This window comes from Aegilops tauschii, chromosome 1, assembly GCF_002575655.3.
Source record: "Aegilops tauschii subsp. strangulata cultivar AL8/78 chromosome 1, Aet v6.0, whole genome shotgun sequence".
Classification (NCBI taxonomy): domain Eukaryota; kingdom Viridiplantae; phylum Streptophyta; class Magnoliopsida; order Poales; family Poaceae; genus Aegilops; species Aegilops tauschii.
In genome coordinates this window covers 439,272,855-439,288,310 of record NC_053035.3, presented here as the reverse complement: position 1 = coordinate 439,288,310, position 15,456 = coordinate 439,272,855, and the positions used below count along the sequence as shown (strand labels likewise).

General features: G+C 48.9%; 2 protein-coding genes across 2 annotated transcripts; both read right to left on the bottom strand.

The window, feature by feature from the left end:
• Positions 1-4,822, bottom strand: LOC109767169 (tubby-like F-box protein 9). The gene is made up of 4 exons (XM_020325939.4): positions 4,300-4,822; positions 3,513-3,600; positions 2,076-2,205; positions 1-981 (listed from the first exon to the last, which is right to left on the bottom strand). The coding sequence occupies exons 1-4, from the start codon at positions 4,651-4,653 to the stop codon at positions 423-425; spliced, it is 1,131 nt and encodes a 376-aa protein (XP_020181528.1). The 5' UTR covers positions 4,654-4,822; the 3' UTR covers positions 1-422.
• Positions 4,823-10,842: 6,020 nt separating this feature from the next.
• On the bottom strand, positions 10,843-12,871 carry LOC109767168 (CBL-interacting protein kinase 19). The gene has a single exon (XM_020325938.4). It carries the CDS (start codon positions 12,657-12,659, stop codon positions 11,106-11,108), a length of 1,554 nt encoding a protein of 517 aa, XP_020181527.1. The 5' UTR covers positions 12,660-12,871; the 3' UTR covers positions 10,843-11,105.
• Positions 12,872-15,456: the final 2,585 nt, after the last annotated feature.

Below are 15,456 nucleotides of genomic sequence, written 5' to 3'. Positions count from 1 at the left end.
TGATACAAATGTTACTACTTAACATTACAATGACATGTAGACCACAAAAGGGATACATTGCCGGTAAAAACGGCATTGGAGGAAGGTAACCATAACGACATGTACAAGGGTTAATTTGTCAATGCAGATTAGCAGCCCCAGACCATGTCAAGCTTCTGTCTATCTACGTGAACGGTAAAACGGCATTGGAGCAAGGGTACACACCATGCTCCATGGGTAAATCACCGAAAGAAATGGAGTGCCATTTACAAACAACAATCACAGCCATAGAGTCAAATCCACATCCATCATCAGACGAGAAAGAGAAGAGCAGAGATTGCGAGTACAGTATCACAGCGCCACCCCTTTCTCCCGGATTAACAGAGCAAGAGTTCATGCCATCCGCCACATGATTCACACGGTAACATCAACAGAGATGGCACTTATTCACAGGCCAGCTTCGTGCCAAAGCTGGTGAGGCAGATGGCGAACGCCTGGTAGGCCGACAGGGGATGCCGGAAGTCCATCGTGAACGCGTCGTCCTCGATCTTACCGAACTGGAGGATCACCGTCTCCTCGTCCCCGACGCCCCATGGATCGCTGGTGCCGGCCGGGGCGACGAGCTGGAAGTTCTTCACGGAGGCGACGGTCACCCTGCCGTGGAAATTCAAGCACCAGCACTGCAGGTGGTCGTGCCATCGAGGCGCTTTGTTTTTTAGAGACAAGGAGCTGGAGGTGCTCGGTGGCTTCTCCTTGGATGGATCGGATGCGGTGCCCTGGCCTACGGGGCACTGGATACTGCAGTGCATTCTTCTTGGCCCTCTTGATTTGAGGAAGTTGAACCTGTATGACACCTGTCCAACTTCAAGATTGTCGCCTGAAACGTGTGGGCTGATTTGTTTGGTTGCAAAACGGCGACTTGATCGGCTCTTCAAGGACTTGGCGCCGTCGTATGGTTTCTGGTTGTCGTACATGACGAACTTTGTCCCCAGGAAGTCCGATCTAGAAGTGTGGAGATAAAACAATGTTCAGGCCAACAAACAAATATCCAGGAAATAGACTTGAATAAAGTTGCAAACTATTGGGTTTAGCCAGCGCCAAAATACTTGGTACTTATTGGCGGTCACTTATCAAATGCACTTGAAACATGACTGAGGTCCGCCAATAATAGTCAGGCCAGGAGTAGCTTTGGTTGGCTTCAAAATCTAACATACTTTTGTTGATGACAATCTAAACTCAAGTAGCCAACATCTAAATATCCTTGAAAAGCATTACTGATAAAAAATATGCTGGGTAAAAAAAAATCTGTGGAAGCAGTACTTCCTACTAGATGGAGAATGCATGAAGATGTGAATGGTGTATGCAACTGTGGCAAGCAGTTGGTAAGGGTAGCTGGTGCAAAAAAAAAGGCATGGCCCTAGCAGCATGGCAGCAGGGCAAAAGGAATAACTAGGTGGAAGAGGTGCTAAAGGCAGTTCAGGATGGGCATTACTGCGCTTATCCATACACCTATTATTCAACTTGGCCAAGACAGAACTTTATTTTGGCAGATTGTCAAAAAGAACATGTGGTCCTTCTTTTGATTCAAATGCTCTAACACGTAGTATCGCTGTGAAGAAGCTAACATAGCAAAGGTAGCCAAAATCCATTGGCATGAGCCATCATCAGGAGTAAATTGGCATATTTTGGCAACTATCAGCTGAATCCAACATGATAGGCAGAAAAACATAAAGCAGATTCCTCGCACTTTCTTCATTACATGATGTAACCAAAGGACATGACTATGCATATGCACTTATGCACAGAATAGTACATACTCATGAATTAACTACCAGAAACTGACAGATGTGATATTCATTAATTCACTTTGCATACTATTGAGACAGTAATAAGATTGTTTGGACGAACACGTCAGCAATGGAAACGAGGTTAAAATGAATGAACATGATGCCTGATTCCAATGCTTGATGATCACATCATAGTTCTGTGACCTCACTTGAAACTTAATCGAAAAAGACCTACTTTGTAATCCAGTAGTCATCAATAATCCACCAATCAGCTAGCAAAACTTAAGTTATAGAATATTTAGACCTCACCTCAGCTTTCCAACACCTGAATTACTTCCTGGATATAGATCATCAGAGTCATAAGAGATGATATATTCGGTGTGTGCCCCGTGTCTGAATCTTCGAGCAGCCAGTAGAAACTTCCCTTTATCCGTTAGGGCTGTCAAAACAGTAAGTACAATTAACTTAAGAACATATGAAGCTGCATTCTGATATGTGATATATATCTAAGCATACTGGAAAGATAAGTCTGCATGGAGGAAACTACTTTAGATTACATTGCAGTTTTCATTACTGCAATGTATAAAGTGTGTCATGAGGTTGACAATCGTGCAAATCAAAATACAGATGAGGAAAAGTAGGTTGTTTACTGGGTTCATCCACGTTTTGAACTTCATCAAACATAGGAATACCTAAGCCTCAAATCCCAGAGGCATCAATCAAATATGCACCATGTAATTTAACAGTGCCATAAACTGTAACCACAGGTCACTAATCATCTTCTGTGCCTAATATTTATGAGAGCTACCATGGAAAAGGTCAAATGAACCGGTGGGGTGGTTAATCATTGTCCCTATTTTGATTAATCTCCTAAGCTGTAATGTCTATACCCAGTTGTCCATGCCATCATGTGAGAATACTACCCAAACGAAAGAATGACACGGACTAAGCGTGGCTTCTTCTCAGTCCCTAATCTGCTTTAGTAAATCATAAACTGGATTCTAATATAATTGGAGATGTACCACGGATACGCAGATGACCCCATCTAACTTCGAACAAGTCAAGACCCCCCCCCCCCCCAACCACCACACACAAACAAGAAAAGGTATGACATATTAGGCGGTTTTGTCAAACATTTAGACTTTGAAATTGCATGCTGACCATCAAGAATTCGAGATCATATCAAGTAGGTAAGATGTCATCGCTACAAGGAATGTATTCAATTAAAAATAACTTGCCAACCACCCAACTAACGAATCGTCATGTTCCCTTGCTAGGATTCTATTTAGACTTCAGGAAGTCTTCTTTAAATAATGGAAGTGGGACACCAAAGTAGGTATAAGGGTCCTCGTCGTGAATGTATATGTTGTGACTGAGTGAAAAAAGTAGCACCCAATTTTCTAAACAAGACTGTACTCTGGTAAAAAGATCGTCAAGACAAAAGTCATACGCAGCAGGAGAGCAGGCAACGTTGTTACTCGTGTGCGCATTTCTTATTTCGAGGTACCTACATTATTTTCCATATTCTAAACAAGTTTTTATAAGATTATAAGATTGCATCATCATGTATGAAACTTGAAAAAGACGGATACTTGTCCTTTAAGTTGCTTATTACTAGGCAGTTTGGCACTACCTATTAAAAATATATGATGTGGAAACCCAATTGAAGCCCATGAAGCGGCGTCAATTTCATAATACCATTGAGTTATAAACACAAAGGAGCCAAACATATTGATGGTGACTTACCCTGTGTTAAGCTGAGATAAAGATAAAAGGTGGAGGTGCTTTTGTTCCTCCTGATGAAGCAGTGCATCGGCGCATCCCTCGGTCCAGGCTGTGCGGAAAATATAGAGATCAATTAAATCATTATACAGAGCCCCTAAATAGAAGTAAAGCTTTTACATATCATTATTACCCCCTAGAAAAAGGCCTGAATCAAATCCAATTGTCGCAATAAGCAACTTCCATATATGAACAAACCAAATACCCTAATATGGTTTCACTAACTTGGTCCTACAATCTCACTGTATAGATTGCATTAGCATTGGTCACCAAAAAGTAACGTATGAACTCATGCTGCAACCAAATGAAAATAGAGAGGATAAGGTCAACATGTTCCTCGCTTCTAGTAAACCCTTGCATCTGAAGATATCACTAGTCCCAGAAAGGAGCAACAAAGATTGTTGACCCACCAGACGTGAATCGCTCAACGCATCTGGACTCGTATTGAAGACAAAATCTAAACATTTTTTGATAAAACGCTCGCTCTGAACCTGCTGCAATTCATTCCCGCAATTGCATCTGGCATATCTACAGATGCTAGTACTGGCGAGGAGGCCGCCTGAAATGGATGAAATGAAACCACAGGACCGTTTCCACAATCAGCAGCTGCAAATCTGAAGCGGGTGGACTCAACACAAGGACCAAACGCCCGCCAAATCCTCAGACCACGCAACAGGCAACGCGCAAATCGGCCGACGAGTCAACCAGATCGGAGCGGCGGCGATAGAGAAAGGCCGGGATCCGGGCGCACCTGCTTGAGCGAGGAAGGGAAGGTGATCCTGCCGCACTCGAGCGGCGGGCGCACGACGGCGACGGCGGCGTCGCGCCAGCGGCGGCAGACGCAGGCGCAGGCGACGACGTCGCGGCGCGGGGGCCAGCGCTCGGCGCCGGCGTCGACGCGGCGCACGATGTCCGTGAGCAGCTCCGGCAGCAGGCGGGACCACCTCTCCTCGTCCCCGGCCTCCGCGCGGCGGCCCTCGTGCTCCGCGGCGGCGTCCTCCGGGGCGACCTCGGGCGAGACCTTGGCCTCGTTCCCGCCGCCGATGCCGGCCGGCGCGCGCGAGCAGGACGTGAGCCAGGACGAGCTGCGCCGCCACAGAGCCATGCTGGAGACGGTCACACGGGGCTGTGATCTCTCTCCCCGAGAGCTCGTGGAAGCTTCCGAGGCGAGAGATGGGGTGGGGCGGATAAAGGGGATCGGAGGGAGGGAGACGACGACGACCAGCGCAGCGCAGTGAGACGAGCCGAGGAAAAAAGGCGAATAAAAGCGGAAAGCCGGGGGTGCTCGCGGATAAGTAAGCGGGATCGCGGATCTTTTCCCCCCTTACCGCACGCTGCCTGTGCCATGACGGGTGGGGCCGGCGGACGCACGGGGCCCATACATTAATGCTGTCCGTATGTGAAGTTTTCTGCGTGACTGTGTGGGTGGTGCGAAATGGTAAGTGGGGTGGTGAAGGTCACGGGGGGCTGGGTCCGTCTCCGTCCGGGGCCGACGTCGCCGTCGGCCGCGGGGTAGAAAGGTGGGGTGCGACCCGTGCGCGTCGCCCCCCCCCCCCCCCCCCCCGCACCGGCAGGGACAAAGCGGGGCCTGTGGAGTAGAGTGGCCGTGACGCCGTGTCGCCGGCGGACGCGTTCGCCGCTCCATCGGCGAGGAGAGCCAACCACCGTGCCGACGGCGACGTCCGCTCGCGCGCGCCCCCCTTCCTTCTTCGTGGCCGCGCCTCGGCCACCCGGACCCGGGGCGACAGCGGCAGGAGGGCGTCGCCACCGTGCACTGCACGCGGCCCCTCGGTGCCCCGGTCCACGCGCCCGCGCACCGATCGCGCACTGCTCCCGACTGCACGCACGACCGGTTGGAATCGGACGTGCGCGCGGTGCCGTGGCCGTGCATCGATCGGTGCGGTGCGGTCCAGGCAGTGGTACGTACGATTGCGCCGACGGCGACGTCCTCGCCTCGTGGACCCATCGAGACTCGAGACCAGCAGTGGACTTGGCCATCGGGGGCGGCCAGCCGGCCTGGGCCTGGCGAAAGTCGTGCGCCAGTGTCATCCGTCCAGAGATCTCCAGGCTCTGCTAGCTTCGCGGCACGCGCGATCGTCATAGGTCGCCGCCCGTGGTTGGGTTAGGCGGGTGACAGCGCCGTTTGCCTGTTCCTGACGGCACCGCTGCCGGGCCAACTGTCCGGACGGCGGCGGGCCTCGCGCATCCATCGGGCTGCACGGACTGAAAGATGCCCCGGCAAACGGGAGGTCCATGAACAGCGGGCTGACGAGCACCGGCCGATGCAACCCAGCTTTCAGCTACCATGCAAGGGGAACAATCGGTGAACAACATCGCTCGGGCAGCAGTGAGCAACACAGCGAGATAAGATGATTGACAGCTGCAGAACGATGCCTGCTCAACATTTTGATTGTGCAAAAGTAAACAGCACAGATGCTCACTGATGCTCAGCAGTACCTAAGTGCTTTAATAAGTTAATAAACATGATTATTTTTCACATGTACTCCCTACGTTCCTAAATATAAGCTTTTTTAAAGACTCTAATATGGACTACATACGGAGCAAAATGAGTGAATTTACACTCTAAACTACGTCTATATACATCCGTATGTAGCCATGTTAAAATCTTTAAAAAGACTTCATATTTAGAAAGGGAGGGAATATATGCTATGTCGTACAGTCTTAGTTAGGACATCTCCAGACCCCTAAACCGGACATCCATGGAAAGTGATGCATGAGCCAGCCATTCAACATTATACCTCAAACGTCCGCATACATGTCAAAGAGAATTTAAACAAACAGGACGATTTTCATGCAACCAGATGGTTTTCATTTAAAACGTGCCACATTCATTACACTTTTGACAAAATTCAGTAAACAAAAGCATCTAAAAAAAGTTAACCTAGTCTAAATCTTCGTTGACGTCTATCCTCCAACTCCTTGTTGTTCTCCATGTCTAGCATCCTCGGCGATGCTAGAGAAAAAACCCAGAGGAAAAAATGTTGATGCTGGGAGCAAAAATAATAAAGCGGGTGGCAAGTGAAGTCTACAAGACGTCGCAAGGGTGGATGCCTGGGATGAGAAGGCTGGGAGCTGCTGGAGACTAGATGTAGTTTGTAGTAGCTTCTGAATTTGTCCCTCTGTTATGGCTTGTTTTTCCTTGCTGTCAGCTTCTGCTTGTAGTTCTCCGTTTTGCTGGCTTTTGAACTTGTGTATGGCCGGGGGAGATTTGGGCACTTTAACTCCGCTGTGAACTACTCCCTTCGTCCGAAAATATTTATCATCAAAATGGATAAAAAAGGATGTATCTAGAAATAATATACGTCTAGATACATCCCTTTTATTCATTTTGATGACAAATATTTCCGGACGGAGGGACTAATACTTATGTCGTTGGTTTCGTTAATGAAATCGAAGGGAAACCTCTTCTTTTAATAAGAAAAAAAAGCATCCTTGACGATCCTGACCCCGGGAAGTGAAGCTGCGGGTCGCCGGCGAGGAAGTGTAAAACATGGGACACGAACACCTCTGTCTCCCATGTCCTATTCTTCCTCATCAGAGTCTGTGGCCCGGAGGTCGCTGGTGAAGGTGAGATCGACAATGGACATGGACGGACCAGCTTCATGGTCGTAGCAGCCCGGCGCAAACTGCACGGGCGGCACGAATGACGCGCAACAGCCGGCGTTACCGTCCAAAATCGTCTTCGCCACGACCGCTATACAGCCGGCGTGAGCACACGCGGCTTCGTCGAGTGCCCGCTGCTCAGCGACAAAATTCATGTTCTTCATGGCCATGGCTGCCACGGTCTCCTCGCTCGCGTACTCGCCATAGATTTCGTCCTCCGCCAGCTGGATGATGTGCCAGGAGGAGATTATTGTAACGCCGCTCCTCCTATGCCTGGCGAATGCCGATACCGGCTGCTCCTCTGCCATGATGGCATTGGAGTGCACAAGCGCCTGCTCCATGGTGAAGCCGGCATGGACAGGCGCGCGCGTGGGGCGTCGGCTCGTCGTCGGGCGCCTCCTCCATCATGGGGTCATCGTCACTTAGCTTAGGTGAGCTCACCGGCAAGCCGACCTCTATTCGGCGCGCACGGGGCACGGCGGGCCAGCCAGCCGGCCAACTCAAGCTTCTTCTCCGTCGAGGGCTCTCCCACATCGTTGTGGAGCTCGCAGTCATGGCGGAGGTGGTGCATGGAGGAGGAAAGGAAGCAGGCGTGGAGTTGTGCTGATCATGTCGGGTGTAGCTACTTATAAAATTGCGAGCGCCAGCCAGTCCATGCGACCAGATTTGTAATGCAGGTGTCGGAGTTGGTTTCTCAGTCGCCGCGCATGTTTAATGTCAGCAGGCTGACGAATGGGCACCCGGTTCAAATGCGATAGATAGCCGTCCCGTCCAGTCACATCTCTCTGGCATTGAATGTGCGCAGAGATCGATCGGGATGCAGCATGAGCGGCACTCTCGGTCGGACACAGCTTCAATCCAAGCAGTCGCATGCGCGGAGAGCGGAGGTTTGTTCACGCGGGAGATGTTTTTGGTTGGGACCAGGGTGTTGGACATGTCCCCCACATTTTGCGTTCAGTTTGTGTGATTTCGAACAACCGGACACGTCCACGGACAAATGAGGTATCGCGTTGGATGACAAAGTGTGCCCGGTGGTCCGAACATTTGCGGGTGATTCAAGAGTCGGCGTTGGAGATGCTCTTATTGGACCACCATGTATGTTGTATTTTTCTCCGGTTTGAATCGAACCCCGTCTTGCTTCAGAACGACATTTCTATGCAACCAAGTTCAAGCTGACTATTTAGTCTGGTGTCCCAAGTCAAAATCCTTCCTACCAATAGCGTTGGCGGGTACCATTCTAGGCAACCAAATTCTAGAGACAACGCCAGGTGGTAGCGCAACTAGATAGAGAAACTTCTCCGTGTGACTGAAACTGGCCAACCTGCAACCAATAACAAGATGTCAGACCCGTTTTATGTATGATATATGAAGACCAAATCAACATCTTATCTCCTGTCATCACAGCTTTTCACATTTTTAGATAACAAAGATTAAGAGTCTCCCAGACATTTCAAATCAGTTCGCACCCCTCGATCACCATCGAAATAATAACTGAATATGGATACGAGATTGCTTCACACACGACGTTCCACACCCGATACCAACCCGACGGTGTCATGTATCGTCAGATTTGCTTCTCACGTTCGATCAAAGGACACGCTCGGTGTCGCCGTGCATGTATCGGGCGAGAAATCGTCGTGTGTATAGCACTTCTCATGAGCCTCATGTAAACCAAGTATAAACACAATCCAAGATTAATAATAGGATAATAGTCACCAAACACAACTGTCAAACGATTCAGCGAAGCAGTGACTTCCAAGGATGCACTGCCACAGGCTATTGAGTTCACTCACGCCAATGTCTTTATGTGATTGCCAGCGCTTAGCCTTTCTAACTGGCAACTGCAGCCAAGATCCTTGTTCAGCAAAGAGCAACAACAGATGGCATGCCTCGTTGGTGTGCAGCTGGCCTTACGGAGTAGAGAGAAAAAAATCAACATTTCTGTTACTTAATAAACATGAAAACATAGCCAGCATGACAACCTTATGCTCATTCTGTTATGCACAACATTGGTATTTCTGAAGCATTTCCCTTCCTTCACGCCACATTGCGATTTCCCAATCAATCTACTTGTAAATTATTTGATGGGCTGAATTACTACTCTGTCCCATAATGTAGGACATTTTTTAACACCACACTAGTATCAAAAAACGTCTTACATTATGGGACGGAGGGAGTAATAAACAAGAATCGGCGGTATAGTAGGTATTCACATGATCAAAAAACATCCATAATCGAAGATCATAAATTAAGCATGCCATCCTTTTTTCTCACTGCATTTAGCTACCATTCACCATCACAGTTACTGGCATGATTGAGCTCCTATTGCCCCAGTGTTGGAAGGTGCTTATTGCACCTCCTCTGAAATAGCATATCAACGTTTGATGTACATGGAGTAGATTGGAATAGACATATGTAACACAAATAATTCAGTAAATATGTAAATGTTTATATCCTGAGTTCCTGACCCCTAACCTAGCCAACTTTACCTTATTCAGTGTGACAACTGTATGAATTCAGCTAAAAATATATCTTTTGTCACAATTCTTGGCCTGATTGAGCTATTACCCGTTTCTAATTTGTCACGCCATACTGTTATTATATTAGTTATATTATTATAACAATTAAGTTAAGTTGTCAAATTTCATATGATTACATAAGAAAACTTATCAAGTGTCCAGTTGCTTGGAAGCTACTGTACTTAATTGTACCTCCTTTGAAATAACATATCAACCTCTGATGTACATGGAATAGGTTAGGAATAGGCATATGCAACATAAAATATTTAGTAAATGCTTATATCCTGACCCCTAAACTTCACCTTATTCAGTGTGATGCCTGCTCTAACTTTAATTCATATAGCAGTGCCCAATCTTAAGCCCCAGTGGCATGCATTGACCATCCTCCAACTAGAAGCATTCCTCCCTGCCCCTCCTGTCCTATCGTTTCCCTACCCATCCTAACTTCTGAATCATGGAGTACATGGTAAGTGCCTTACCCATTCTCACATACACGACTATACAGGAGCACAGAACCATTGGTCCTCTTCATTCGCAATGTTTGCAGCGAAAAAGGATGGGCACTAAGCTTCAGTTTGTCTTTCCTTTTTCTGGACCAAAAGATTGGAACTAATATACAATTATTAGAATATACAAGCAACTTACCGCACCTCTTTCTGAATAACACTAATATGTAACATATGTCTGTGACATTGCAGGAACAGGAATTGAATTGTTTGCAACCCTTTGCTTCTGCTCGGTTTCTGTCAAGACCAACTTGATTCAGAAGAATTAGAGGGAATAACACAATTTTGTACTAATTTCAAAGATAAGAAAGCCAAGCTGATCTATAGAGTAGATTCAAATTTCAGAGCTTTGTTCAACTGAAACCATCATCAGTAGAGCATCACTTCCACAGATCTTATTTTGTTTTGATCAAACACAATGGCAGTATATCGCTGAAGCTGGACATTGGCGAGCCAATGGCCATTCTGCTTATGATGTGATGGTTATTTGATGAAAGCTGAGATAACCCAAGTTACACATAGCTATAATACTCGTAAGTCAACACTCACGAAAGTTCCAATGGTACATTTATTTTTAAGAGATGACTTAACTACACATGAAATTTGTACATTATGAATAAACATAATTTAGCGTGAACACTTAAATAGGATAAACATTGATAATGTGGCGAAAGCGAAATCCGCAACTCCCTTTAGACTGTATGTATGTACAAACAACTACAACAAACACTGTAGACGCTGGCATAAAAAATTCTGGATTGCAGAAATGAATAATACTAACACAAAGGGACTAAGGAATATGAATGGCATTTTTCTGCTCAGGTCCCATGCTTAAACATATAAAAGACACATCCTTTTAACCCAAAACTTCTTTATATTCCTTTCAAGCAAGAGAGCTACCTTTAGAACTACTCAGTATCAGAAGGTACATTTCGAGCCGAGCCCGGCTGGTGGTGCACGAGAGGCTCCATCCCAGGTTTCAACTCTTTGTTGCAGAAGTCATCATACTCTGCCTTATCCCCTGCCTTCTTCTTCACCTCCAACACCAAGAGGCTTGGTGTAAGCTCAAATATCTCAGCCCCAATTGTCAATGGCCCCTTCTCCCCTTCCCTGGTGCCTTCTATGCTTACACGCCAGTCCTTGCGCCGAATGGAGAAGCTCTTCATCTTGGCAATCTCCTCCAATTTTGTAACGATGGTTTCCATGGGCTGTGCTGAGATGAATCTCACTTCGCTCCCTCGCTCCTCGAACAGCCCTGATAGATCAAATCCCTTGGAGAAGGATATGATATCAAAAGCGTTGAGGCTTGCTGGCCGTGTGAGACGCCCGGCAGGCCGCTGCCGCTCCTCGGACGACAGCGTGGCAGGGCAGGATGCGACGGAGGAATCCGACTCCCACCCTGAGTCATCATCCTCTTGCTGCGGTGGTGGTGGCAGCGGCGGCGGAAGAGGAGGAGGAGGCGGCGGCTCGGTAGGTTCGACTAGCCCCAGCTCCTCACTCTCACTGTCCCCTAAGCTGTGCAGCTGATCGTCTTCAACATAGAACCTGACGGGCCGAAATCCCTTCTGAAACCACCTGCTCTGCATGACTTCGGCCATGGTGATCCTTGTCTCCGGGTTGGTGTCGAGAAGCCGATTCAATAGGCTGGTGAGATCTCTGGAGAACCATCTCGGACACCGGAATTCCCCTCTGTAAATCTTGCGGTACATGGCCATGAGGTTCTGGTCATGGAAAGGGAGGTAGCCGGCCATGAGGACGAAGAGGATGACGCCGCAGGACCATATGTCGGCCTTGGCGCCGTCGTATCCGCGGCGCGCGAGCATCTCCGGCGCGACGTAGGAGGGGGTGCCGCAGAAGGTGTGGAGGAGGCCGTCGGGGTGGAACTGGTCGGCGACGGCGGAGAGGCCGAAGTCGGAGACCTTGAGGTCCCCGCGCTCGTCGACGAGGAGGTTCTCGGGCTTGAGGTCGCGGTGGAAGACGCCGCGCGCGTGGCAGAAGCCGACGGCGGAGATGAGCTGCTGGAAGTAGCGGCGCGCCGTGTCCTCCTTGAGGCGGCCCTTGGCGACGCGCGCGAAGAGCTCGCCGCCGCGGACGAACTCCATCACGAAGTAGATCTTGGACTTGGTGGCCATGACCTCGAAGAGGCGCACGATGTTGGGGTGGCGGACGCGGCGGAGGATGGTGATCTCGCGCTTGATGTGCGGGACGAGCCCGGCACGCAGCGCCTTCTCCTTGTCCAGCACCTTGATGGCCACCGTCTCGCCCGTGTCGGCGTGGCGCGCGTGGTAGACCTTGGCGAAGGTGCCGTGGCCGAGGACGCGGCCCAGCTCGTAGCGGCCGAGCAGGAGCCCGCCGCGCTTACCGTTGCCGCTGGTGCCGGTGGCGGCGGGCCGGCCCGCGGCGGCGGCCGGCCGGCGGGGCTGCGGCGACGGGTCCCGCGACGACGGCGGGGTGGCCGCCATGGGGGGCGGGACGGGCGGAGGCGCGGGGAGGGAGGCGGGTTGCGCGGGGGTGGAACGGAACGGGACGGGAACAGCTTGGCTTTGGCTTAGCTTTCCTGTTGTTTCGCTCTATTTGATGCTGGCTGGTTGCGGTTGGGGGTGGGTCTGTCTGGCAGGCTCCGGAGGGCTTTCATACCTTTTTGTTCCCTTTCTCTTCTGGTTTTTAAATGGTTTCTGCCGTGTGTTTACAGCTCAATGACAACTTCTTTTTCTAGAGAGGCAACAGCTCCATGCCAGTGTGTTTCCTCTCAATTCCTTCCCTTTCAGACTCGGGGTGTGATGAAATTTCTGGAATTTTCGAGGCTTCCGCGGCTTTGGTGAAAAGAAGAACAATTCGATGACATATAAATTAAAGTCATGTTCAAATACAACCTTATTTTAGACAAAATGTGGTAGTGCCGCTCGAATATGTACCTCTCGAATGAAAAAGATCAGTCCTTTTACCGAGCTAGGAATCGAAGAAGCCAAAATTTCAACGAAAAGTGTAACGTCCACACGTGTGGGCGTTAGCCAACTCACCCACATGTCTCCATCATCGTCGAGTAACTTCTGCACAAATCTTGGCACGAATTAGCTGATTTTGTATGCCACGTAGGACAACTCGCGTGTGTGGTGTGTGAGAGAGGTCGCCCACACATCCGTTTTACCACGCGAAGGGGCCGGTGTGTGGGCGTTTAGCAGTTCGCCCACACACCAGTTTTCAGTCACGTACAAGGGCTGGTGTGTGGGCGTTTGCCATCTCGCCCACACGCCCGCCTCCTCTCCCACACCCAAGTTGCCAGTTGCCATGCGTTTTGCAGTGTACGTGGCAACTGCCCTAGTGTGATTGCAAGCAGATGGCAACTCTCTCTTTTTTTTACCCGAACATGTCAGTTGCCATATGTTTTGTATGGTACATGGCAAACTGCCCTAGCGTGCACGTAAGCAGATGGCAACTCTTTCTTTTTACATGGCAACTGCCCTAGCGTGCTTGTGAGCACCTGGCAACTCTCTCTTTTATCCGAACATGTTTTTTTGCCATGCCTTTTTTTGTAGTGCTACATGGGCAACTGCCTAGTGTTAGTAGGTGGCAACTCCTAAAGTTTTGAAATCATGGCAACTGCAGTAGACCAGACCACACATGGCAACAGCTGTAGTTGTCCAAAAAATGGCAATCTGGAACTTTGACCTGAGATGGCAACTGCAGTTGAGCAAACATGGCAACTGTAGTTGTCCGACATGGCAACCGTAGTTCAGCGACATGGCAACTGCACTTAAACGAACATGGACGAGGGTCCGGCCCATGGCAACTGCGGGCGCGCGGTAAAGTGTCACGTGGGGCGTGCGGGACCACGAGGTACGAGGCCTGGCGTACCGGGCGTGTGGGCGTTATCTATTTCGCCCACACGCACGCATGTAAGAGGGATTGGAAGGGAAAAAACAGGCGTGTGAGCGCTAGTTATATTGCCCACACACAAGCGTGTGGGCTGGTCCTCTTAGGCACCACACAGAATGTGTGGGTAGATCCCTTAACGCCCACATGTGTGGCAGTTATCGGCGTCCAATTTCAATAATTCTAGCGGTGGCAAAATTTCATGGGAACCAGAATTAACAATCTTGGCGCGTCGAGTTTGAGAAATATTTTTGTCTTGGGAAAAAATAAAAGCAGAAGGCTCCCCAGAAAATGCATCCCCCCGCCATACGCCAATTCCATGGAACAGGATCAAACAAAAATAAAATTGTGTTAATTGTTCAAAATCTATACAAATACGATTAACTTAAAGTTGTACATTATTGAGTATCAAACATACGTGTGTCTCACGCAGCTGCCTCCTCCCCAAAGAAAAGCCAAGAGTTTCTCTGTCTTTCGCAGGTGTGGCCGCCGGTCCGTCTCGTCTCCCGTGGCCTTAGAGTCATGGCAGCACGGAGAACCCGACCCTTGCCAGCGGGAGGGACTCTGTTTTTATATGTTTCTTTGAGTTTTCTTAGGGTTTGTATCCTACTCAGGAAGACAAGACTGCGGCAGCTCTGTGAAGATGGAATAAGGTTCTCCCCAGTCCCCACCAAGCCCCCATCCCAGTGTTGCGTCTAGCATCGTCGATGGGCGTCTGGAGGTATTTCGCCAGCGGATCTGTCCTTGGTGGATTTGCTCGGATCTTGTCGTAGTTCGTCTACGTTCATGTGTCTTTAAGTTGGATCCTTCCGATAGATGCTATGCTTCATCGGCGGCGGTTGTTGTTCTGTTCCGCTGGTTCTATGGGGCCTTAGCGCACGACTTCCCGACTGTCTACTACAACTATTTTTGCCCGGCTCCGATGAGAGAGGGGCGATGACGGTGACGCGCCTTCGGCTCACTTCAGTGCTTGTAGTCATCGCTAAGTGGTCTACAGATGTGGATGTAATTTTATTATTCCTGGTGTTCATTGTGTTGTCATGATTGAAGATGAATAGATGGAAGTTTTCTCGCAAAAAAAAAGAGTATCGAACATATGTGAATTTAGTCATGTGTTGCCACAATTCTAGTCATTACAATTTTTAATCAAGGTTTGTCCTCCTCAAATCGTATTTTCGAATAAGTTGTGAACCAAAAAAGGTTTTACGTCGCATTTTATAGATAAACATCCATACAAGTCCATGTTCCACACAACAGAAAAAAGTATTCCCTTGTACTAAATCAGCGACAATTAATATGGATTGGGGGATGGTACAACTCTGTGTCACGCTCCTGTTGCTTATTGAGCACCCTCCAATGCTTCAAGAAACCGAAAAGTTTACATAT

Bases quoted from the DNA above. Each gene is read 5' to 3' on its own strand.
- LOC109767169 (XM_020325939.4), bottom strand. From the start codon at position 4,653: ATGGCTCTGTGGCGGCGCAGCTCGTCCTGGCTCACGTCCTGCTCGCGC. The intron at 2,206-3,512 runs GTAAGTCACCAT...CTGTTTTGACAG, and splicing joins TTATCTCAGCTTAACACAGG to CCCTAACGGATAAAGGGAAG. The intron at 982-2,075 runs GTGAGGTCTAAA...CCACACTTCTAG, and splicing joins TCAGGTGTTGGAAAGCTGAG to ATCGGACTTCCTGGGGACAA.
- LOC109767168 (XM_020325938.4), bottom strand. From the start codon at position 12,659: ATGGCGGCCACCCCGCCGTCGTCGCGGGACCCGTCGCCGCAGCCCCGC.